At 36.9% G+C, this 26,020-nt stretch overlaps 1 protein-coding gene and 1 long non-coding RNA gene across 2 annotated transcripts; both read right to left on the bottom strand.

Annotated features, from left to right (window-relative positions):
• Nucleotides 1-823: 823 nt before the first annotated feature.
• Nucleotides 824-1,804, bottom strand: LOC112843602 (uncharacterized). Its single transcript, XR_003216051.1, has 2 exons — nt 1,463-1,804; nt 824-1,316 (listed from the first exon to the last, which is right to left on the bottom strand). It is a non-coding gene; the product is annotated as an uncharacterized LOC112843602 (long non-coding RNA).
• Nucleotides 1,805-13,685: 11,881 nt separating this feature from the next.
• Nucleotides 13,686-25,650, bottom strand: LOC112841710 (class I histocompatibility antigen, F10 alpha chain-like). Its single transcript, XM_025902605.1, has 8 exons — nt 25,510-25,650; nt 22,122-22,382; nt 18,385-18,663; nt 17,274-17,576; nt 16,686-16,781; nt 15,808-15,825; nt 15,577-15,636; nt 13,686-15,250 (listed from the first exon to the last, which is right to left on the bottom strand). Exons 1-7 carry the CDS (start codon nt 25,559-25,561, stop codon nt 15,599-15,601), a joined length of 1,047 nt encoding a protein of 348 aa, XP_025758390.1. The 5' UTR covers nt 25,562-25,650; the 3' UTR covers nt 13,686-15,250; nt 15,577-15,598.
• Nucleotides 25,651-26,020: the final 370 nt, after the last annotated feature.

Genomic DNA, 26,020 nt, shown 5'->3' with positions numbered 1-26,020 from the left:
GACCGTTTCAGGAGATGATAAAATATTTCTTAACACCCCGATAGCTTGCTGAAGAACTCGAGTTTCTTCTCCCCCCTCCATGCTGTCAGACACTTGAAAGTGACCCGCGCGTGCTTCTCAGCCAATCACAGCGGTACAGACACCCAGCCTTCCGTTTCCATTAAACTCCTTCCGTTTCCACTATACTCTTTCATTCACATACATTATTCTCTTGCATACATATATTTTCTTCTGACATGTATGCATTCTCTGCTTACATACATATATTATTTGTGAGATTAAATGCATACTGAATGCATGTAAATGAGAGCAAAATGTAGGAATGCATAAATGAAAATGTATGTATGTGAGAGTGAAAATATATGTATGTGAGAGTGAAAATATATGTATGTGAGAGTGAAAATATATGTATGTGAGAGTGAAAATATATGTGTGTGAGAGTGAAAATGTATGTATGTGAGAGTGAAAATGTATGTATGTGAGAGTGAAAATATATGTATGTGAGAGTGAAAATATATGTATGTGAGAGTGAAAATATATGTGTGTGAGAGTGAAAATGTATGTGTGTGAGAGTGAAAATATATGTATGTGAGAGTGAAAATATATGTATGTGAGAGTGAAAATATATGTGTGTGAGAGTGAAAATATATGTGTGTGAGAGTGAAAGAATGAATTTTGGCTTGTACGGCCCCTCATAATTTGCCACAATATCCAATATATTTATCTCTCTCCCGCTCTCATTAATAAGATTTGTATTTTTGAGATGTGGGCCAGCAGCAGAATTCAGTGGGTGGTGGTAATACACCTGACTGTAACAAAGAAGGAAAAAAAATATGTCTTTATTGTTTAGACTCCGCCACAGTGAAAATGAAACTGCCGCATGCGCAGTAGCTCCTCTCTGACCAATAGGAATTCAAAGCTGGCTGCATCTTAACAGTAACCAGGCAAAAAAAGGGAACTAAGGTTTTCTTTGGAAAGTGAAACTCATCATGACCTCAGAAACAAAGAGCTAGTGGTGTGTAGTCTGTGGGCTCTGTGTCTTTAACCACTACGTCACTGTAGGCCGTCTAATCAAAATCATGTATATTTGTGTCACATCTATTATCACATATTTTCTGAAGTTATTTATACTTAATCACATTCTTAATAAATCCATTTTAAAAGTAATTTAAATTATGCTCATGTTTACACTCATATACAAATAACTTCCCCAAGTAATCCAGATGCAATTATTCATCCGCCACACGTTCATCTGGAAACCTACTCCAGCCAAATCAGCTGGAATAGCTGTGCGTCCTTCTCTTCCTGCAACGTTGCTGCAATGATAAAATAATGAAACGATCAATTCCTAAAATCAGAAATGTTGAATTTTATTTTTTTTTAAAAACAAACAAATAAAGAGGCAATATTTAAGTATTATTGTCTAAATCGAAGGGCTACAGACTGAATATTATGTACTTACATATAAAAATTAAAATATAATGTTGGATTTTAAGACTTTCTGTTATTTCTGATTCTCTTGTCCTCATCTGACCTCTGCCCTCACAGACTCTTTCTCATAACTTGCTGCCTCTCATATGAACTCACTTCAAGTTATAATCCCACTGCTCATAAATAATCCACTCATTCTGCACATAAACCTGTCTAAGCATCAAAGACTATCATTAAGCTCTGCTGCAGGACTAGCTTTCTCCACAATGTGCTGCTGGGTTTGGTTTGTCAGATGTTGCCATCTAGCAATGGGATTGTAGTACTGCTGAATATAAAAGTAAGCTTTGTCTTTAAGTGTCTGTGTTTTCTTACCCCTCCCAATCCAAATGCATAATGCTAGTACGGTGGCTGCTACAGGACAAACTAGTTTTAGTCAGTGAAGACTAAAATCATGAAACTGCCTCCATCTGGCAGCAGAGCTCTCTGCTGACAAACAGGCCATCTCTGACTGCGAATGTGCTGCCTCTTGTTGTTAGAACTGAAGAAGAGGTGAAAACGACTGAAATTACTAAAAACTCACACAGACTTGGAGAAAAAGGAAAGCAGCAGTGAATAAAGAAATAGACAGCAATGTTTTTGGATATAGAAAATAAAATATATGATATGCTGTGGAAATAGTGACTATTTATTAAACTTTAAAAAATAGGTGTAAAAGCTAGATTATTTAATTGGGACGAGACCTTCTAGACAAAAGATGAATAAGAGTTTGTATAAATGGTAAGTGTTGCGAAATCAGTTTTACCCTGGATCTTTTATTTGTCGAGGAATCCAGAGACGGCACCGGAACTCAGTAGTTATTTTCACAAAACCTTTATTCATCTTTATTCATCTTCATTTAAGCATGCACTTCTAGAAGGGAAGACAAGGCCGGTGTCCCTCTGCAAAAATCTTCACCCCTTTGTTAGTTACAGCCAGCTTTAGAGGCGACCCCATCATAAATCCCCCATGGTGTGGTGCAAACTCTGTATGTCTGTGTGTGTATGCACGAGAACGTGAGTGCCTGTGTGTGCGCGTACCTGTGTGTATGTGTGAATGCATGTGCATGTAGGTGTGGGAGTGTAACAGTTAAAGCACTGTGTATGTGTGTCTCTGTGTACGTGACTTCCTGGGGGTCATAAAAGCCCATCTCTCTTCCAGACCACAGTTATCCAGTTACAAATGTTGAGACCCCCACACAGGTATCCTCTGGGGAATTTCCACTCAGCATTAACTCTTCTTTGTCTTACATTCACAGTTCAACTGGGGAGGGTCTCCTAGAATCTACTCCTAAGTTTATGACACCGTCAGGCCTTTATTACATCCAGGGCAGTGTCAGTGTCTCTACAATAATTCTATCCTATCTAACACATTCCTCAACTCTAAAATAAGCTAAACATTCCTACATAAGGAATCTAATAACTGAGAATGGAACTCCTCAGGGCAGAGTGTTTGAGCCATTAGTAATTTTAATTAAGGTTAAATATATCTTTGATCAAATTCCTAGGCATATAGGGAAGTCAGCTTTTGCAGATGATCAGTCATCTGTAAGAGAGGAGGAAGTGTGCAGACTGTTTAAAAGCAGCTGCAAGAAGCAGTTAAGCAGGTACAAATATGGACTACTACATGAGGATTTCAGCTCTCCATAGAAAATAAAACAAAATGGTTTATTTAAACAGGGAACATATAAGGAAAGATTGCTTTATCTATCTGTCATTTAAAGTTTTAGGCGTGCACTTTGATGTAAAGCTTACATGAACACAGCATGTTAACAGGACTGAGAAGAAAATGTAAAAAGAATTTAAATATAATGCAGCACCTGGTGGGGACACAATGGGAATCACAAAAGGCAATTCTAAAAAATGTATGTGCAAGTTTGGAATCATGGAGCTGTAGCATATGTGTCAGCATTGTGTTATTATCAGTTTGTATTGAGGCACAATCGGCTTTGCAGCATTTAGCTGAACTGAGCAGAGTATAGACGTCTACACTTGAGTATTTTTTCTGTGAGCTGTCACTAGTGGCACTAGTTAGATGATGTGCTGTGATCATGAGCCGTTTCTCTGTTCCTTTCCCATCATTCTGGTATAACCATTAGTTTATCTGTCCAATGATTTATTTATTTTATTTTCTACATTTCTGTGCATGCTGTTTTAGATGTTTTCTGGGAAAGTCTTCCTTTTCTTGAGTAAAACCAGTGTTTTGTACCTTGTTGTAAACCCTCTGTATTTACATTAATGAATTACATTAATGGTTCTCTTGACTGCAGACCACCACAATGATCTACCTAACTCATCAAGTGTTATTGGCTTGGTTAGATGTTTTGAGGTTATTGCATTCATGCACTTTAGTTGTCTTCTGTGGTCTTTCAGGCCTTTTGATGTTGACGAGCTGGTCAGTGCATTCATTCTTTTTAATAACGCACCAGATTGTTGATTTGGCCACTTGTACATTGTTGCTCTCTCTGAAATGTTTATCTGGGTTTCTCTCCATAACTTGCACTAAAATCGCTTTGGGCTTTATATTAAAAAATTACAGCTATTTTACTCATACTTATATAAAAGCTATTCAAAATAATAATAGTTTGACTTTTCATTGCACTGCAGACCAGCACCTACCAGGAACAAACCTGACAACAATCTGCTGGCAATGCTAAATTTGTATGATTGTACACAGACCAGTAAAAAATAAGAACAGCTTCAGCTGTTCTACAGGCAGTTATAGCATAAAGCTTGATTCATGCTTTCCTTGTGGCATAGTCACATAGCGCTAACACTTCTTTTGAGAATATTTTCAAGCCAAACGCTGGACAGTCACATCAGCAGGTGGAGTTTTTCCTACTTACAGGAGGATCATTGCTGCTTGGATTATATCCTGTGTTGTTGCAGCATCTGCTCTTCATGTTTCTTGCTGGGGTTAATTTTTCTCATCTCACTTTTTCTCATCCTTGAATTATTTTGTGTTTTCTTCAACAATTTGAAAATATTGCTCGCAGGTGGTTTCTTAGCCATATGGCATACACATGAAGTATTCTATATATTGTTTAGAATAAGTAGCCAGTATATTAAGGATGCAAGCTGATCAAACTAACATGCAGTAGAACAGTAGACCCATATATTTTAAATTCCCTCGTTCAAGACCATGACGACTTAAAATCACAGCTCTATGTAAAGATTTGACTTAATTTTGTGAAAAGCGAATAACATAAAAACAGTAACATACCATCTGTACATCAGCTCAATAATTAGCTGTAGGCAAAGGGCAAGACTGTTTGCCACCCAAAGCATTTTTCTTGCAGCATATTTGTCAAAAATGTCCATCAGGATTATTTTTAAATGGATTGCTTTTTCTGGTAACTCACATTTACAATCGCAGACAAAAGACAAACAAGTTATTACATTTGTGTGATTTTCCAGTTTGAAAGCACAGAGGTACAGTGGTCAGCACTGTTGACTGTGAGGTTCCTTGTTCAAATCACCTGATTTAATTATATGGTTTTTCCTTGGTTCAGTGTTTTTCTTTCTTTCTACAGTCTAAAGAAGTTAGATTGTGGTTCGTAATCGGACATGATGTGGTTGTGAACATATAGTTGTCTGTGCTGCAACGTGTCTAGTTCCCATGGCTGCAAAACAAGCTTGCATCATCATTGCTCCACCACCATGTTGACAATTGATATGCTGTGTTTATTTATTTGTTCCTCAACATGGTGCTGTGCATTAAGGCCAAACATTTCCACTTTGGTATTTTCTGTTGAAACTTTAAAACTTAATCTGCACTGGAATTTAGAAAGGAGGAGGAGACTTTCACCTGACAACTAACAACTAACCAAACATACCATATTTGTTCAGTCTTTCTCTAATTGTACTCATAAACTTTAACATATAACACGCTAAATGATACCTGTAGATTTGTATAGCTCTTTATTTTATTTACTCTTTATCATGTAGTTTCTCTGAGCACTGCATGGTCTCACCCTGGGGTGAATTTGCAGGGTGAACTGTCCTTGTAAATAATGTAAAGAACAATAGCCTACTCTATTATACAATACAAAATTATACAAGAGACAGATGCACAGTTTAAAGTTAGGAGGAAATTTCAATATTGTGTTAAATTCTTGAGTCGCCCCTTATTCTTATTTCTTTATATTTTCCTTTCAAAGAGCCAGACTTTGTTTTAATTTTTAACTAGTCTTTATCAATAACTCTCCAGGCTTTTAGAAAGTCTTTCAAAGTGTTTCTTCTTATTCCCAAAGAGCTATTAGCTGAAAACTTACATCTCAGAATATCTTAGCATCATGTGCAGTGTGCCTAAAAAACTGTCTATAGTTTATGGTCTATGGTCTCTATCTTCACAGAGAACAGAAAAATCAGCTTTAAACATCCTTCAAGAAGTCTGGAGAACTCTTCCTGAAGACCTCATAAAGGAAATGACAAGAAAGCTGCCCAAGAGTCTTTGTTAAAGAATAAAGGTGATCATACCGAGTGTTCACTTTCAAGCTTGTTAGAATTATACAGACTCTCTTTTTGCCTCATATACTGAATTTATACTTTTGTTTGTATGTTTGCTCATTTTTTCCATAAATCATTGCACCTATTCCTAATAAAGTATTTTTTTTAAATGACAGATAGCTCAAGACTTTTGCAGAGTTCTTTATATTTTGAGATAAAATGTAACATTCATCATTCCTAGTGTGATTTCTGTCAAATTGCTCTTATTTTTAAGGACAAAGCCACGAAAGGTGTTTTAAATAAACAGATAATGAACTAACATATTATAACTACTTGTAAAGTGGATGAAGAATTCAACACAACAGAGAGTGAACAAAGGGCAGATTTGCAAAATGAATGTACATCAGCATCTGATCTAACCTGTTTTTAGCAGTCACATACAGTGGTATGCAAAGGTTTGGTTATCCCTGATCACTTCCATGATTTTTCTTCATAAATCTTTGGTTGTTTGGATCAGCAACAACAGAATAACACAATGATATTTGAGAAGTGAAATGAAGTTTTTAGGATTTACAGAAAGTGTGCAATAGTTACTTAAACAAAATTAGGCAGGTGCATAAATTTGGGCACCCTTATTGTTTTATTGATTTAAATACCTTTAGCACTAATTATTGGAACACAAAGTTTGTTTGGTGAATCCAATCATGAGAAAGGGTATTTATGACCAGGGGCGGAGAAGGGTGGCATGGGGTGGCAAGTTCCACCCTAAAATGATCCCTTGCCACCCCAAGTGCCACCCCAGTTTTGCATATGACAGTGTTGTTTATTAAAATAAGATAGCATTAAAACTTTGAGCGTAGTTACAGTCAACAGTGAATATAAATGCTAAAACTGAATATATTGGATATTGTTCCCCCCCCCCCCCCCTCCACCATTAACAAATGGTTCAGCCCATAGCGCAGGCTTTTTTCTTGTTTTCAGTGAGCGATGCTTATGATTGTGCCAGAGCACATTTTGAACAACACCATGGGAATTTTGGATTTTACACAGGTGGTTGGTTGTTACACTCTGGAAATGGAAGGAAGGTGAGTGTTATTAACCCTCTGTGGTCCACGGACACGCTGCACCTCCAAATCACATGACTAATTTAAGCTGACATAGCAACAAGCTGCAGCCACGCTGAGTCTCTATTTCAGCCCACATTGAAAGTTCGGACTTCAAAGTTTTTCAATTTTAATTACAGGCCAGTAAATCCAGAGTTGTGATGATATATATAAGCCACGCTTTTTTCTAAATACTGTCATCAAGTTTTTGTGTGTGTGTGTGTCTTAAGCGTTTTCTAAGGACAGCCTGAAAACAGTAAAGAAAGGGGAAAAAAGCCACCTCTTTCCTATCGGTGGAAAAATGTACCATGTCGACCAATTTTTTTAAAAAAAGTCAACACGTGGGATTTGGTTGTTTAGGAAGAGGGGAGAGTTTTGGGAGTGACGGTAATGGCAGCGAGACAGAGCGAGTGAGAGAGAGCGAGAGAGAGTTTTTAGATGTGGGAGATTTGTGACGTTTAGTGTGGAGTGTATACTTAGTGTATTGTGTTGTCTTGTGTAGCTGTTCTGTTTTGTAGTCGTTTTGTTTTGTGTGTCAGTGAGGGCACTAATGAATGTCACAAAGGCACATTTGCAGTGTAAACAGTGTCACTAAGTAGAAAACCAGCGGAGTGATACACCTCCTGTTGTCAGGCCTGCAGGTTTATCCCTGTGCTGTTCTGTCTTTTGGTGGACAAACTTTTTTTACTGGCACACATCATTTGTGGGGCATCTTATTGCGACACCTGATTGTTCTCTCATTTTAGTTTTAGTAATATTTTTAAATGGTTGTACAAAATGAAAAAAACGGCAGGTGTATTGGCTGCATTTTTAGATAAATAGTTGTATATGTTTACAAAATGTACAATTTATATTTGTTTGCATTTCAAGTTATAAAAATTTACTCAACATGTCTGTGGGGGGTTTTTTTACATTAAAAAATACTACTAGGATTTTAAGTTCTTTGTGTGATTTCAGATCAGTAATACTAATGCAGTATGTCAGTGAAAAAAAACAACTAAATTCAGTTGAGCTGAAAAGAATGATACCAAACAAGGCAAGGGGAAAAAAATATGAAACAATCTGAGGGTGAAATACAAACGTAAACTCAAAAGGAGTCAAAAATGGCCGGTTGTATTTCAGACCTCAGTGGGTTAATCCAACAAATCATGAAAAATTAGGTTTAAATTTTTGTTCATGACAGTGCAGATTTCTGACATTTTGTGTAATTTAAGCTGTAACAATTTGATTGTTTTCTAACAAAAAACTGTGAAACTTAAGTTAGACTTGTGTTTGTAAATGAACCGCCCCATGTTGTGTAGCTTTCTGGATTTTATACTTATTGGGCTACATATTTATTTATTATACAGGCTACAGTACATAACATCAAAACTCACATGTTTTATGTGTGTAATTATGTGGGCTACAGACAATAATTAAGTTATAGACTATATTTATATGAAAAACGTGTATACTGACTGCATTTGAATCATTTTAACCATATGTAACCACCTGCATATGTGTTTGGGGGGGAAAAAGGCTTTGATTTTGCCACCCCATTTGATTTCTTTGCCACCCTCATGCCACCCTAAGAAAATTTCTCTAGATCCGCCCCTGTTTATGACTGCCAATTGCAAGTTTTTCTCCTCTTTGCATCTTCTCTGAAGAGTGGCAACATGGGAGCCTCAAAACAACTCTCAAATGACCTGAAAACAAAGATTGTTCAACATCATGGTTTAGGGGAAGTATACAAAAAGCTATCTCTGAGATTTCAGCTGTCAGTTTCCACTGTGAGAAACATAGTGAGGAAATGGGAGACCACAGGCACAGTTCTAGTTAAGGCCCGAAGTGGCAGGTCAAGTAAAATCTTAGATAAGCAGAGGCAAAGGATGGTGAGAACAGTCACAGTCAACCCCAGACCAGCTCCAAAGACCTGCAACATCATCTTGCTGCAGATGGAGTCACTGTGCATCGTTCAACTATTCAGCGCACTTTGCACAAGGAGATGCTGTATGGGAGAGTAATGCAAAAGAAGCCTTTTCTGTTAACATGCCACAAACAGTCGTTTGAGGTATGCTAAAGCACATTTGGATAAGAAAGCTTAATTTTGGAACAAGGTGCTGTGGACTGATGAAACTAAAATTGAGTTATTTAGACATAACAAGAGGTGGTATGCATGGTGGAAACAGAACACAGCATCCCAAGAGAAACACTTGCTACCCACAGTAAAATGTGGTGGCGGTTCCATCATGCTGTGGGGCTGTGTGGCCAGTGCAGGTACTGGGAATCTTGTTGAAGTTGAGGGCCGCATGGATTCCAGTCAGTATCAGCAGATTCTTGAGAACAACGTTCAAGAATCAGTCACAAAGTTGAAGTTTGGCCAGGGCTGGATATTTCAACAAGACAACGACCCTAAACACTGCTCAAAGTCTACTAAGGCATTCATGCAGAGGAACAAGTACAACGTTCTGGAACGGCCATCTCAGTCCTCAGACCTGAATATTATTGAAAATCTATGGTGTGACTTAAAGCGGACTGTCCATGCTGGGAAACCATCAAACCTGACTGAACTGGAGATGTTTTGTGGAGTTTACAGAGACTAAAAATAAGAGTAAAATTTTTTTCCAGTCCTTTAAGAATGATTTTTTTTAAAGCTTTGGTGCAGCTCACTGTGCTCAGGGGTTTTTTTGTCATTCAGCTTTTGGATTTAGTTTCTCCTGGACAGCCTTAAACTCAGAAACACATACTGATCTAACCTGACAGTTTTACTAACATTAAACATAATACTACCATTTTTGAAAGAAACACCTTTTAAATCTCACATTGGAGTTCAGAGCACATTGAAATTAGTTTTGCTTGTAGGACGAAGGAGCATTTAACTCAAAATATAAATAATTGCGCAGGACTTATTGTCCTCTCATGTTTTGAATGTGCAAAGTCTGTTTCTGAATGAATTATATATGTGATATATATGTAAAGCATAAATACATATAAATGTAAACTTCACAGGACTAAATCTGAATCATTAAATTGTTATCAGTTTGCTTTTTGTTTACAATCATATTTATTCATACTGTGGATCTACTGGCTTAAAGGGTTCAGTGTAGATTTTCTGCTAAACTATCAGCCTACTAAAATAATCTGAGACATGTAGCTGAGAGCATCTCAAGCCTTACACTGTTAAAACACCAAACAGTGGCTATAGATGTAACACCATTTGGTTAGAATAGAATAGAATAGAATAGAATAGAATAGCTTTTTATTGTCACTGTTACAAGAACAGTGAAAGGCAGTTTGGCATCTCTCCATGTGTGTGGAGTACACAATAGCATAAGTATTTAAATGACAAATTTACATTTACACAAGAAAGATATGTACAAGTTATACATACACCTGCAAACATACACGCACATACATACATATATATACAGTTAAGCCCAAAATTATTCATACCCCTGGCAAATTTTGACTTAAAGTTACTTTTATTCAACTAGCAAGTTATTTTTTGACTGGAAATGACACAGGCGTCTCCCCAAAGATAATAAGACGATGTACAAGAGGCATCATTGTGGAAAAAAATATTTCCCAGGTTTTATTTATATTTTAGCAAAAAGTATCATGTCCAGAATTATTCATACCCTTCTCAATAATCAATAGAAAAAAGCCTTTATTGGCTATTACAGCAATCAAACGCTTCCTATAATTGCAGACCAGCTTTTTGCACGTCTCCACAGGCATTTTTGCCCATTCATCTTTAGCAATGAGCTCCAAATCTTTCAGGTTGGAGGGTCTTCTTGCCATCACCCTGATCTTTAGCTCCCTCCACAGATTCTCAATTGGATTCAAGTCAGGACTCTGGCTAGGCCACTGCAAAACGTTAATGTTGTTGTCTGCTAACCATTTCTTCACCACGTTTGCTGTATGTTTTGGGTCATTGTCGTGCTAAAATGTCCACTGGTTCCCAAGGCCAAGTTTTTCTGCAGACTGCCTGATGTTGTTGTTGAGAATCTTCATGTATTGCTCTTTTTTCATGGTGCTGTTTACTGTGATTAGGTTCCCTGGTCCATTGGCTAAAAAACACCCCCAAAGCATTAGGTTCCCACCACCATGTTTGACAGTGGGGATGGTGTTCTTTGGGTTGAAGGCTTCTCCATTTTTATGCCAAATGAAGGCAACATCATTGTGACCAAATAATTCAATTTTTGTTTCATCTGACCATAACACTGAAGACCAGAAACCTTCTTCTTTGTCCAGATGAGCATTTGCAAAGGCCAAATGAGCTTTGGCATGCCTTAGAAGTGCCTGGAGAAGTGGCGTTTTCCTTGGTCTGCATCCGTGGAACCCAACAGTGTCCGTTGGACTGTCTGCCTTGAGACATTGCCACCAGCAGAGCCCAGATTCACCAGAATGGCCTTGGTGGTGATCCTTGGATTCTTTTTCACCTCTCTCACTATTCTCCTGGCCAGCACAGGTTTCACTTTTGGCTTCCAACAACGTCCTCTGAGATTTTACACAGTGCGGAACATCTTGTATTTTTTAATAATACTTTGCACTGTAGCCACTGGAACTTGAAAACATTTGGATATGGCCTTGTAGCCCATTCCTCACTTGTGAGCAGCCACAATGCGCAGCTGCAGGTCCTCACTGAGTTCCTTTGTCTTAGCCATGAATGTCCACAGACCACCTGCAGAGAGCTGCTGTTTTTCACCTGTTGAGTTGATTAAAACAGCTATTTCCAATTAATCAGGGTAATTAGGATGCTTTAGAACAGCTTTGACTATTTGGAATGGTATGGAACTTTGGATTTTCCCAGAGACTGTGACAGTTTGTAGAGGGTATGAATAATTCTGGACATGATACTTTTTGCTAAAATATAAATAAAACCTGAGAAATATTTTTTTCCACAATGATGCGTCTTGTACATCGTCTTATTATCTTTGGGGAGACACCTGTGTCATTTCTGCTCAAAAAAGAACTTGCTTGTTGAACAAAAGTAACTTTAAGTCAAAATTTGGCAGGGGTATGAATAATTATGGGCTTAACTGTATATATATATATATATATATATATATATATATATATATGTGTGTATATGTGTATATATATATATATATATATATATATATATATGTGTATATATATATGTGTGTATATATATATATATATATATATATATATATATATATATATATATATATATATATGTATGTATATATACATATTTGCATCCATACATGCGTACACACACATATTTTCACATACACGCTTACATCTATATACATACACATACATGCCATCTAACTAGCAGGTGCATTGAGAGGTGCAGTGTGATCAGTGATATTGCACATTGAGTGTGTGGGGGGGTGCTGTTGGAACTATACTAAATAATGTTATAATAAATACAGTTTAAAGAGGTAGGGGTGTTGGTTGCATTGAAGTATAAACAGAAATACGATTTATAAATAAGGTGTAATGTCCATGAGTATTGGCAGTGCAGTTATCCTCCAATCAGGGTGGAGGTAGGGCATGTTTGACAGCCTGTGGGTAAAAACTTCTGTTGAGTCTGTTTGTCTTTGACCTGATGGACCTGTAGCGTTTACCAGAGGGAAGGGGGGAAAAAAGTGAGTGTCCAGGGTGTGAGGGGTCTTTGATGATGATGCTGGCTTTCTGCTGAAGTCTGCCAGTATAGATGTCTCTGAGGGGGGTTAGTGAAGTGCCGATTGCCCGCTCTGCTGCCCTCACCACCCACTGCAGTTTCCTCTTGTCCTCCGCAGTGCAGCAGTTGAACCAGAGTGTGCAGCAGTAAGTCAGAAGGCTCTCAATGGTGGAGCGGTAGAAGTTTACTAGCAGTCTTTGGGGTAATTGGGCCTGACGTAGTTTCCTGAGGAAGTACAGCCTTTGTTGTGCTTTCCCTACCTGGTGGGAGATGTTTGTGGACCAGGTAAGGTCGGCCGAGATGTGGACTCCGAGGAACTTAAAGCTTTCTACCCTTTCTACCTCCTCCCCATCAATGTAGAGGGTAGACTGCTCAGATCACTTTCTTCTTCTGAAGTCGATTACCATCTCCTTGGTCTTGGCTGTGTTCAGATGCAGGTTGTTGTCGTCACACCATTGCTTCAGATGCTGAACCTCCTCTCTGTAGGCTGAATCATCGTTGTTGTCGATCAGTCCTATGACAGTGGTGTCATCAGCAAATTTTATAATGGTGTTACTGGTGTGGATTGGTGAACAGTCATGGGTGAAAAGTGAGTATAAGAGGGGACTGAGGACACACCCCTGTGGGACACCCACATTCAGAATGAGGGTGGAGGAGGTGTGCTCTCCCATTCTTACGTTCTGGGGTCTGTTGCTCAGGAAGTCCAGTATCCAGCTGCACAGTGAGCTGCTGAGTCCTAAGTTGCTTAGTTTATTAACCAGTTTGTGGGGTTGAACTGTATTGAAGGCAGAGCTGAAGTCCACAAACAGCATTCTCACATAGGTGTTACTACAGTCCAGGTGTGTGAGGGCTGTGTGAAGAGCTGTTATTATGGCATCCTCTGTCGACCTGTTTGGTTTCAAGAAGCCTTGATTATTAATGTTTGGCAAACATTATTTCAAAATCTCTGCACTAACAGTTTTTTTTAAACTCCGTCAAGCTGGCTGGCGGTCATGTGTCAGTTCAAACAAAATGGCATGAGACTGGAATTACATTTTGCCATCAACTGGTAGTCTTTATTAAATAAAGTATGAGTTTACGTGCCAACACACGCCAAAGAACCCAACCCCTCTAAAAGCAGCTGGCTTCCTTTTATACTCTACCTGATTCAGGCGACCATTCTGGAAAAGCACAAGTCTATAAAGTGTGGTGTTCCCAAAAGGTTGATTCTGTTCATCTGGACGTAGAGTTTTCAGTGGGAGAAACATTTCGTCACTCATCCAAGTGACTTCCTCAGTCTCAGCTGACTGCAGGTTTCTCCAATCTTATAAACAGTACATTTGCACAATGACTGAAACCAGTCCACTGAAGGAACAATGGGCTGTGAGGTCAGTTCCTTCATCATATGCAAATTGTCAAGTCTAGTGTTGGTAAAGCAAATGAAAAAAAATAAACATCCACAAAAGCAAACATCGAACCACAATACAACACACACAACAATACTTTTGTCACAAGGACACCTAATGGACTGGAGCTGGCATCATTACACCTAAGCTTACTGAGCTACTATCACAAGTTAAATTGTAGCTAATCCATTAATATTTGGACTGTATTCATGAAACTTTAGCCAAGTGTACATTTTATTTAAAAAAAAAAAGTCACAGAAATTTGGATTATTTGGGACTTTATTGAAAAGCAAAAGTACAAAAAGGAGAGAAAGAGCAATGCAGTTTTACTGATATATAAACAGAAACAAACCCACCAATGTGTTAAAAACATAACCCACACAACCCTCCAGAATCCCAACTTGAACTAAACTCTAAAATCAAAAACACTCAAAACTTGTCTTAAATCAAACAACAGAGAATAAACATAATCTTCATTAATTAGGAAATAAATCAGACAAAGTAAAATCTTTTAAGGTCTCCTGGAATTCAACACAAGTTTGTCTTTTAAATCAAATTTTAAGTAAACTTACAAGATTTAGAAATATATTATTATGATTCCTTTATCACTGAGAGTGATGGAATCTCAGCATTCATGAGTGATCCAATAATTTACAAGAAAACCCCAGAAACACTAAACTAATATATGTTTGAGTGAAGATGAACATACAAAGGTTTAATTATGATTATATTGAGACTACTGTGATGCTTTCATTGTTTCATATTGTTTTTATTGTGTTTTACGTCTCTCCAGGTGGTCACATCTTTGTTAGATCTTTTTTTTTTTTAAATTGCCTTTTTTTTTTAACTGAAAACAAAAAATGGTAAATGGTCTGTATTTATATAGCGCTTTACTAGTCCCTAAAGACCCCAAAGCGCTTTACACATTCGGTCATCCACACATTCACACACTGATGATGGCAAGCTACATTGTAGCCACAGCCACCCAACAACATATTCAGAATAATTTAATGCCACCATTATGATGTATATGTTAAACACTTGTCAACTCATTTTCAAACTCCTTTCCATTAAATCTGGACTAATAAGCATCTGCAACTATATTTTAGATTTTAGATCTTTTTAACAGATTTTATGATGTGAACAGTCAACAAATTCAATGAATTCCAGTTTATGGAGAAAAACGAGCTGACACGTCTTCTCTCAGGTTCTCTGTAGAGATAGAAAAGAAATAAAATAAATTAAGGATTAATCAAATCCACAAATAACCTATTTACAGTTTCATTAAGATCTAAAATTCTGATTCAATCGAGTATTTACTTCATATGTTTCTGAATGGAATTAACACATTTGTTTTAATTTTGTTAAATCATTTCATGAAACGTTATTTTGAAAGTATCTTTCTCTTATATGATTTAAAGTTATACTAAAGCACTTTTTTTGGATATATTTAAACAGGAGATTTTACTACAGCCACTATTTTACATAAGTTTTAAAAAGAAAGCTAAAACATGAGACACAAATATGAAGTAACTCACTGTGTGCAGAGCTGTTTGTGGTTTAGGCTTGAGGAAGCATTTGCTCCTGGCTCTCTGCAGCTGTAGGTCAGAAACACAATGTTAGTCCACATCCTGCTCTCATGTGTCACTTTTACAACAATCGAACACAACAGGAAACAGCCCTGAAAGACTGTTTAGATTAAAGTACAGAAACCCTTTTTAATTTAGTGTAGACAAGAGATTAGAGAAAAGGGACAAAGTTTAACTTACGAGATGGGGGACGTTTGTCTGAAATAAAAAGGAAAAAATACATCATTTTAATAATTTGTTATAAATGTTAACAGTTTTTTTCATGTATTATACAAGGCATGAAACATAATTTCATATTTTCATTTTGTAATCTGGACAAAAGCATTAATTTAATTTGTAAAATTAAAAACATAGACACTGGGCTTACTCACTAATGTGTTTATAGATATGTTGTGACCTTGCACCCACAATGTGCTCGTGTAAAATTTATAAGTAAAGCGACTGAAGGTAGAGAACGTACACATTTCTAATGCAGGTAAAGGTGTACCTTAGGATGTGTTTGTTTGGCAGAGTTGATGGTTAAGAAAAGAGAAACAATGTTTGGGTTTCAATAACTGAGTTGATGGTTATTTTGTTCCTTGACAACCAAACTGTAGCTCAGGTGTAAAAAAACAAAACAAAAACAAAAAACAAAAAAAACACAAAGACAGAAAGAAAAATGATGCAGAAAAAAGTAAATAACAGACAAGAAGAAAAAGTGAAGTAACTGGACAAAAATCTACAAGTGGGATAAAGCAGAGAAATGAAGGGGCAAGTTATGAAACACAACAAGCATGATTGATGAATATCATTGTAATATACTGAGGATTTAAAAGAGTCTGATCATCCTGCTGGCAGAGAAAGTGTTAAAATACTTTAATATGAACCTGAAGACTCAGCTTACACTGCTTTTGGTTGTTACCTGTTTAATCCTGTGTGCATTGTTTGTTTTCTTTTGAAAACTGTTAATAATGACTTCAATTAAGTCATATAACTCTTACTATCATTATTATTGTTTGCACTATGTCATCATTGTTGTTTGCATTATACAAGAAAAATCCAGGAAGTTTGTTTCTCACCCGTCCTCTTTTTGTAAATAATGAATGCGATCACAGCGATGGCAGCAAGAACAACCACAGCAACAACGACAGGGATGATCAGGGAGAAGGAACTTCCTGTGGATCACAGAACAAACAAAAGGTGAGAACAAAAAGTTTCCAATCAGATAACAATCATGTACAATAGCTTCGTTTATGGTCACTACATATTTGTACAACTAATGGTTGTTTTTTTTCCAACAATAAAAGTTCTGCCATTAAATTTAATTTCAATACATTGCCAATAAATTTGAGTGTAGCAATGTTTCAGAATATACATTTTCCCACATTTACTATTTAATCTTCTAAAACTGTCCATTAGTCAGATAATCAGTGGCCACACATGAACATGTTTTATATTCATCAATGTTCAGCAAGGAAAAAATGTGGTGGAAAAACACAACTTGGTCTAAACTGATTTAGGCCTTAAAATTATTCTGACAGAAGCTGACAGAAAGAATATCAAAGCAAACAAACTTTCTCATCCAACATGAACCACGGGGCTGTTGCAGTAATTTAAGTGTGTGTTTCCCATGTTTATCACTCATCTGATCCTGATTCCAGACTCACCTTCATTGGTCTTGATGTCTGATTTGACCAGTCTGGTGACGATGTCCTCGTTCACACCAGAGAGCTGAAACACACATCTGTATCTGTGCCAGTCTTCAGGTTTGACTGATGAGACATCCAGGTCAACACTCATCTGGAAGGTCCCGTCATTGTTGGTGAGAATCTCTCCTTTGTTCACTCCCTCATGAAACTCCACTCCATCTTTTTTCCAGACCATCTCGGCTCTGTTAGGATAGAAACCTGTAGCGTGGCAGGTGACTGAGGAGGAGGAAGACTTCTGGAGGAGAGACACTGAGGGAAGAACTGTGGAGTAAAGACAAACAGTTCATTCTTTCTGTATTATTACTATTACTTTTATTTGAGCTGGACAGGTGCATAGTGCAGACGAGCAAGAATGGAAATGAAGGTTTACAAGATGGCAGTGAGACCTGCTGTGATTTAATATCTGAGGATGGTGGCACTGAGAAAAATACAGGAGACAGAACTGATGATATTAAAATTATCATAAGGAGTGAGAAGGATTAGAAATGAGTATATCAGAGCTAAAACTGTGGAAGATGATCTGCTATGACGACCAGGAGCAACTTTAAAAGATTATTATTATTATTATTATTATTATTATTATTTAAACCATGTTTTCTTGTATTTGTGTCAGTGTTGATGGTAAACTTGCACATAAACCACCACATTGGACACTGATGTGTCACTCCATGCCTTGCAGGGTTATAGTTGTTATAGTTGTTACATATATTGTTATACTGTTATAAAATAGTTTTAAAATATATTTAAAAAAATATTTTTGTTATGTTATAGTTTTTACACAGTGTATATTAATTATTCATTTGTCAAATTCATAAGTCAAAATGTTTGTTGTACAACTAAGTGGACATGTAAAAATACTCTTTGAAAATGAAAAGTATATGTTTTAAAAAAAAGAAGTTCAAAAATCTTTTTTTCATGCCTTAAGATGAATAAAAATACTCAAGAAAAAAAAGCCCTGATTGAGGTTTTCATAATTCATGCATGAAAAGGTTAATTTAATATCATATTAAGTAATAAACTGAGACATATAACTTTTGGTTAACAATCTAATTCTGGTCATAGATTTTACTTGTCCTCATCAGAGAGCTCCTCCCATAGTTCACATACTTCTTCAGCCACTCAGGACAAATCTGGGTGAGGTAGTTCTTATACTGTGTGATGAAAGCTCTGTTCCTGTCCAACTTCATCTTTGTCATGACAGCCTGTTGTTTTGCAGCTGTCCATGTCTCTGTGTTCAGGTCAAAGCTTATGAAGTCCTCTCCATCATAGCCATCTTGTTGATATCCATTCACTTCACCTGTTTTTTCATCCCATTCACAGCCGTCCATCATCTGGTTAATGTGAACACCTGACAGAAACACAGAGACAAAGACTGCAGTGAACCAGAGAGAGAAGCACTAAAGTCTTATACTGACACAGAGACATGATCAACATATAGAGGATCTACAGTTATGGCTGCTTTTGTCTCAGTGGAAGATTTTTAAAACCAATCATCATTAACAATGTAGATTTTAGAAAAAGACACTGGGACAAAACAGAATTCATTTTCTCCCGTTAGCACATCTACGTCCTGCCTGCAGAGATATCACTGCACAGTTTATCTATGCTGTTGTAGGTGGAGCAACTTCCTGTGAGCTGCAGGATCAGACAAACACACTAAGCTGGATCCTGAGCAGCCGACACAGATCCTGATTCTAGATTTACTTTCCATCCTCTGAAACTCTGCAGCCGTCATCAGTCCAACAAAATCCTTCCTGTGAGAAACTAAACACCAGGATTTTCTAGAGGTGTCTCTGTTTAATATGATGTGAGATTATTCTGTTATCATATGTTACCTTATATCTGTAATCAAAGTAGTTGAATTATGATATTGCTGTAGATCATATTATACCCCTTAATATAGAGTGTGTGATCAGTATGTAGTTTTAGTTTGCATTATACTTCTGACTTAAAAGAGTGTGAAAATCATTAGATCTATTTGATTGACCTGTATTATTTGACACTGTTGAATGTGTTACACTGTTTCTTGACATTTCATACTGCTGAATCATGAAGAGAATGTTGTGTGCAGGAGACCTTGTGTCTAGAATAGAAGAAGAGAAGACCACATTCCATGCCCCCACCTTTACAGAGAGCAGAAAGACAGGGAGCCGAGGTCATAACTTAGGCGCCGTAAGAGAGAAAACGTGAATGTTTAGGCTTTTACGACTAGGTGGGGGCCACTAGAGGCTATAAGAAGCTGAGTAACCCGTCACCATTTTGAGACTTGCTGTGACCCTCTGCAGGCAGGTCTCCCCATCATGATGGTTCTTATGCTCTTAAGTGTTGAATTATATGGAAATAAATAATTGTTGATTGAGCATTTATACACCGAGTATTGTCCTTCCTTCAGCCCAAAGATTAAAAGAATTGGGAGATTTTAACAATGATCATGTGACATTAATCTAATCTCGCAAAAACACCTCCTTATAGGCGGCAACAAAGTGAATGTGGGATGAGCTGGTGTTGTCTGCACTCCTTTGATTGGAGTGTAGATTAAGTGGAGGAGAAACATGTGGAGGCCCTGCATGAGTCAAGAAAACGCTCACAGCTGTCACTGATAGAGGTGGGCGGGTCGATCCAAATATCGATAGTATTGATACCAACACTAGTATTGGTTATGGATCAATACTAGCATGACTGGATTGATACTTTGCTTTTATCCTTCATGTTCAGTATGTAGCCCGCTGAACTGTGTTAATTATTTCTGTAGTGGGGATTCCCTTTGTCCAACCAAACATCCTACAGCTTAAAATTCACAAGCCACTGCTGCACTGTGGTAATGTTTTGTACGCAGGCAAAAGACGTCCAATTATCAGACTCGAAAGTTGCATTTTATTGTTTATTTTTCCAGTTTGGCAAGCAATAACAAAGATCCATCTTTGTTCCTACCCGCTGCTTCTCCTGCTCTGGTAAAAAACCATAGGCCCACCCCAGTGCATTCTGGTCCTATACCAGTCCCTTTATTTATATATATATATATATATATATATATATATTTTTTTTTTTTTTTAAAAGACCTTACAGTTCTTCCTGGCTGACTTAACAAGATAAAGATGAATATTACTTCGGGAAAGGAAATAAGTGGTATCGCACATCACTAGTCACTGAGCGCCGGAAAAAGCAAGCTCAGTGACCCGCCCAGAACGCTGTTATTTTCCGCCGCTCGTAAATGTTGCGTAGATGAGTGACCAAAGCTGTGTTTAATGACCAAAACAACCCGTGGGTTTTTTCACCGCTCATAGGGAGGCTTTCTGGAAGGGTTATTGCTGAATTTTACGGCGTCCTGATTTAACGACACCACCTTAATAATCAACCTTCAGCCAGTTTATGGGAAAAGTGAGACAGTTTAACACTTTACTTTCCTTGATTATATTTTCAGGTTGTTGTTTATTAGTAAAAAACCCATTAAATTTTAAATCTGGGACCAAAAATATTAAACATCGACTGAAACTCATATTTACTGTCTTATTTTTAAATAGGACAAAAATCAGTGTAAAATTTAGAGAAACTGTTAACTGTTAAACGTCTGTCTGTTAGTTTGTTTCTTATTTTTGGTCTATCTACTTCTCACCAAACTGTTGTACTATTGAAGTAAAACTAAAAGTTAAATATTTATTTATTTTCCACAGAGTAGCTTTAAGTTTGTCACCGATTTATTTATGGAACCTCTGCTAATGAAAGATAATCCTGAAAACATTTCCTCATGAAAACGGGCTGAATGTCTGTTTCATTTTCACAATGGTTGATGCATTTATTTAAATTCATTCATAAAGAGGCCGTGGACAGTGAACAGGTCATTGAGCTGTCTCTACTTTCAGCCTGTTACAAAGTCAACCCTGTTTGATTCTACTTTTTGTATTAAATATAACATCATCATTATTATTATTATTATTATTATTATTATTATGATTATGTGTTTAATGGAATCTGGAAAAACTGCTGTCAAAACTGTGACATCACAGCACATTTAACATCTGAGCTAGATGATAAATTATTTCATCCTAAGATGCTGTTGATGGTGTCTGACATGTTTTCTTTTTCTATAATTTATTACAACATGTGATTATTTGTGAGGGACGTCTGAACTGAGACACGGAGCGACTTCCTGTGAGCTACAGGAAGAGACAAACACACTAAGATGGATCCTGAGCAGCAGACACAGATCCTGATCCTGGGTTTAAGTTTCCATCCTCTGAAACTCTGCAGCCTCTTATCGTTCTAAAAGAAAATCTTATAACTGCGGGAAAACACCAGACTGTCCTGAGGTCTTTCTAGAAGCTTCCACTGAAGGAGAGTTTCCAGGATTGTTTTTATTAAAAGTCAAATATTAGTTCTCAATAATTTTAAAACAAATACACCTCAGACTGATTATTTAGATCCTGCTGATTTTCTGGAGATTAATTTCTGAATAATCGATTATTAAGAAATTGTAGCAAAAACAACCATCAAGGTTTCAGAGGCAAAAATCCTAAATATAAACAGAAAACTTCAAATATCATGAATTTATCTTTATTATTTGATTATTTTGATTAACTAAACAGTTAAATTATGCCAGTTCATACAAACATGATCATTAAAGCTGTTTGAATTAAATTATAGTTTCCCAGACTGTAGTTCTACATTTATTACGAATTATTATGTTAATAATTTTAATCTGTAATCTGAATGAAACATTTAATGTGTGCAAACCTGTTTACTACTGTAAACAAAACACACTGAAAACATTAACAGCAAATATCAGTAAAAAATGAAACATGAACAAACCTTCAGTTTGGTTGAAGCGCTGCTTTAAAATCTCAATGTTGGCTTTGAAAGCCTGCTGGGAACCCCAACAGTTTGCAGTCTCTCTCTCCCAGTACTGCTGATCTGTGTTCCTGGCAAACCAGTCCTGTTTGGGCTCAGCTTTCTCTGTGTTGCTGTCATAATGAACAATCTGAACATCATCAACCATCCCAACAACCACAAACTCTGGGAAGTTTGGGACTTGCGAGGACGCAGTGTAGAAATACTTCAGCGAGTGGGTCACTGTAAGAAACAGTTAATGTTGTGAGATCTCAGGAACACAGACTTATAATTTATTATATTTTTTAAATAACACACTAAGAAAAACTACAGCACATTAAGGACATCCTGTAATAATCCTGCTGTCCTTTCAATAAACACAAAATAGATTTATGAATAGATATTCAGTGGTTAATGTCATTTTTCTGATCCTCTTTTCTTCAAAACTTCAAATTCTAGTTTGAACCTGATGATTCACAGAAAGTTTTAAAACTGGTGTTTATCCTTCAGTTTGGTTTAATTCAGTTTTCATGATTGATGGTTTGAACTCATTATAGGGTTTAATTTAACTATATTTTTTATTTTGTTTTCATTGTTCAACAAAATACATATTATTTTTAATCTGTTTTGCTTTTGTTACGCAGCGTGACTTCTGAAGTGAGTTGTTCTCTTTTGCATTTCAATTTTTGATATTTCAAATTATATGAATTGATTGAAGCATATCGATGCTCCTTCTTTGTTTATATTATTTTTATAGATTTTTTTAAGCTTAAAATTGTTACAGAAAGTTTTACTTCCAATATCTGATCGATAATATTATCAATAAAACCAAAGCTAACGTTAGGTAACTATTATTTGGGGAATATTATCTTAGCAATTGTTATTTTATGTTTTATTCTGTAATCAGGTTTTCAGGTGAGTTTTCAGTTATCTAAAGTCAACAATATCTGTTAGTTTAAAACCCTTCTCATTAGCGCTCCCTGGTGGAGATTGTTTATAAATTGCAAAACTTTTCTGGTATTTCTCACCTGCAGCTTCTTATTGATCATTCAGCAGTGATACAAAAAATTAGTTCGTGATGGTATGTGTAGTGTATTGGCACTTTACATACATAAACTATCTGATATTATTAAGTCATAATGATTTAATTTGCATCTCAATTGAGTTCAATTGAATTCTATTTTATTTTATTTATACACCTCACAACAAAAGTCACCTCATTGCGCTGTTAATTAAGCAATAACACCCAGTGGCGGTCCTAGCCTGTTTGGCGCCCTGGGCGAACACTCTCTCTGGCGCCCCCCCCCCCCCCCCCCACACACACACACACACAAAACATGTTAAGGATTGTACATTAACATAAAACTGTTGTCCACACACACATATGAAGAGAGAGAGAGTATGCATAGTATGCAAACGGATACCAAACAGCCATCATAATTCGTCATACAATGAGAACAGGACAAATCAACAATTGACACTGACTAATTAATATTAAAATCTGTAACATAATGTATTGTTTGGACTTTAGTCTGTTACTGTTACTATTTTTACCATTTCTTCTTGGAGCAACTGTAACCCACATTGTTTCCTTAGGGATTAATAAAGTATTCTGATTCTGATTGTTTCAGGATGACCTGCCGTTATCCAATCACACATCTGCTTACCTGTATCTTTTGCTCGTTTCTCCTCCTCTTCTTTTCTCTTTTTTCTAAACTGAGCACCTGATGGCTTTGAACTTTTCTTGTCCATCTTCCATTGGTTTTAATTTTGCACTCCAGTATGAACACCCATCCCTCAACCAGAGGATCACCACAACATAACCTAACAGACCTACACCTTAGTTCACAGATTAACTTTGTAGGGTGTATTTCTGAGATTTCACACAACCCAGGATTCAAATCATGAATACATAATGGGCTTGGATTTACAACATTATGAATGAAATGTGCTCTATTTGGAAGAAGCAGGTCTCCCTCCCCTTTCGACGGGTTATGTGTGAGACTTTAAATCCTCAAACTGTAAATTATAAATTTTAAATTGGCATTGATCCCTTTACCCCGAGTCCTAAAGTGTATATTTATCTTCTTACTCTACTATATTTATTGTTCGTTTATTTGCACTGCTGTAACTGGAGCCTCGTCGTCTCGTCTCTCTATATACTGGACTGTATGTAGCGGAGATGACAATAAAGTTTACTTTGACTTCAGCAGCGAGCAGGCGCACCGAGGGCTCTCGCGCTCACTTTTCATGTATAGAATTTCGAAAAAACATCGGTGCAAATTATAAGTCTGTATCATAATGTTTGGTGTTTTCGTGTTTGTTGTTTTGTTTTTATTTTGTTTTATTTTGCGAGTTGGTTATTAGATGATGCTCCAGCCAGCCAGAGAATCCCCCACCGCCCCGCCCTCTCCGCCCTGTGCCGCAAGCAGCAGGCGCACCTCGCAAACGGAGGGCGCCCTTACTCCCAGCAAATGGGCGATAGAAAACCGATCGGTGCCTATGCCATTCCCAATATGCGCTGGCTGACGTCGGGGCAGCATGGTTACGAGCTTTTTTTTTTTTTTTTTTTTTGCCGATGCCCGTGATGCCGCCCCCCATCACGATGCCGCCCCGGGCAACCGCCCGTGTCGCCCGTATCTAAAACCGCTACTGATAACACCAGAAAAACAGTGAACTTCATATCCGGGTGTAACTACTCGTTAGTTACGATATGTGTGCGCATGTTTGTCAAACAGAAAATATTCACAAGCATAACACTGGTGAATAATACTGAAGACAATACAAAGTAGGAGTCTTTTAACTTTTAATAGACTACATCAAATGACATGTGGCTCTTCATATACTGAACAAATAATTTTTAAATAATAGTAAAATAAAAATAATATTTATAAAGATATTTAAATGAACTTTAGTTAACTTTGATGAGCAGCTGTTGTGTGGAAATGTTTTAAACCCTCATGAAAATTAAAATAGTACTTAGTTTTTAAAACAAACTTTTAATTATTGTCACCAGATTATCATCAGACCTCCTCACTGATGTTTTATCTGTTGGACTGTTTGGAGAGACAGCAACAGTCACAACCCGGAAATCATCAAATAGTTTTGGACATAAGTCGCCTTGTTTTAATCTTTGCCTTCATCTAAACTTTAATGTTTATTATTAGGTATTGAAAAGATAAATATACGATTTAATTACCTGTATAATATAATCGATTGTTTCTAAACATTGACATTTTCTACTATGATCCATTACAACTAAATGTTTAGCGTACAGGAACTTTCTGGGGAGCAAACAGTCCGTCCATTTGTCTTTCAAATTACATAAATCTGACATAGAAAAAGACAAAAATATAACAGTCAAACTGACCTGCCGCTGCCCCCTGTATTCCCAGGAGAAGAAAGAAGATGAAGGCTTTCATCTTCTTCTACATTGTGACCATAAACATCCAAACATTTAACAGACTTTATTTGCTTGTCCAGAAAAAGCTAAAGCTAAAATGGAGAACCAGGAGAAACGTCACCATTAGCCTCGATCAGAGCCAATAGGGATTTACTCTGAGAGTAAACGTCACTTAAATCAACGAAACTGAAAGTAAAATTTCTTCATCTGAACCAGTTTATCACGAAAGGAAGGTTAGTTTCAACAAACAAGGTAAAATACTGAGAACAGTAACTAACAGGTAACTGACAAGGTCACGACAGAAGTACAGCACAGGAATCCTGAGTTTGTCTGAGTGAGTTTCCAAGAGAGTTTTTCCTCGAGAGAGAGACTATCTGTGGATCTGTTTGTGCTGGCACCCTGGACAGCTAGCAATCATTCCTTTTGTTTGTAACCCTGTTTTGCCTTCACCGTAAATAAACACAATGTCACTGAACCT

The sequence above is a fragment of the Oreochromis niloticus genome, linkage group LG22 (genome assembly GCF_001858045.2).
Source record: "Oreochromis niloticus isolate F11D_XX linkage group LG22, O_niloticus_UMD_NMBU, whole genome shotgun sequence".
Classification (NCBI taxonomy): Eukaryota; Metazoa; Chordata; class Actinopteri; order Cichliformes; family Cichlidae; genus Oreochromis; species Oreochromis niloticus.
Note: the sequence above shows the minus strand (reverse complement) of the source record. Positions and strands in the feature narration are given on the sequence as shown.

What these genes read in the sequence shown, in the direction of transcription:
- LOC112841710 (XM_025902605.1), bottom strand. Translation starts at nt 25,561, where the DNA reads ATGAAAGCCTTCATCTTCTTTCTTCTCCTGGGAATACAGGGGGCAGCG. An exon ending in AATACAGGGGGCAGCGGCAG is followed by an intron (nt 22,383 to 25,509) that starts GTCAGTTTGACT and finishes TGTTTCTTACAG; the next exon opens with TGACCCACTCGCTGAAGTAT. An exon ending in GCGCTTCAACCAAACTGAAG is followed by an intron (nt 18,664 to 22,121) that starts GTTTGTTCATGT and finishes TGTTTCTGTCAG; the next exon opens with GTGTTCACATTAACCAGATG.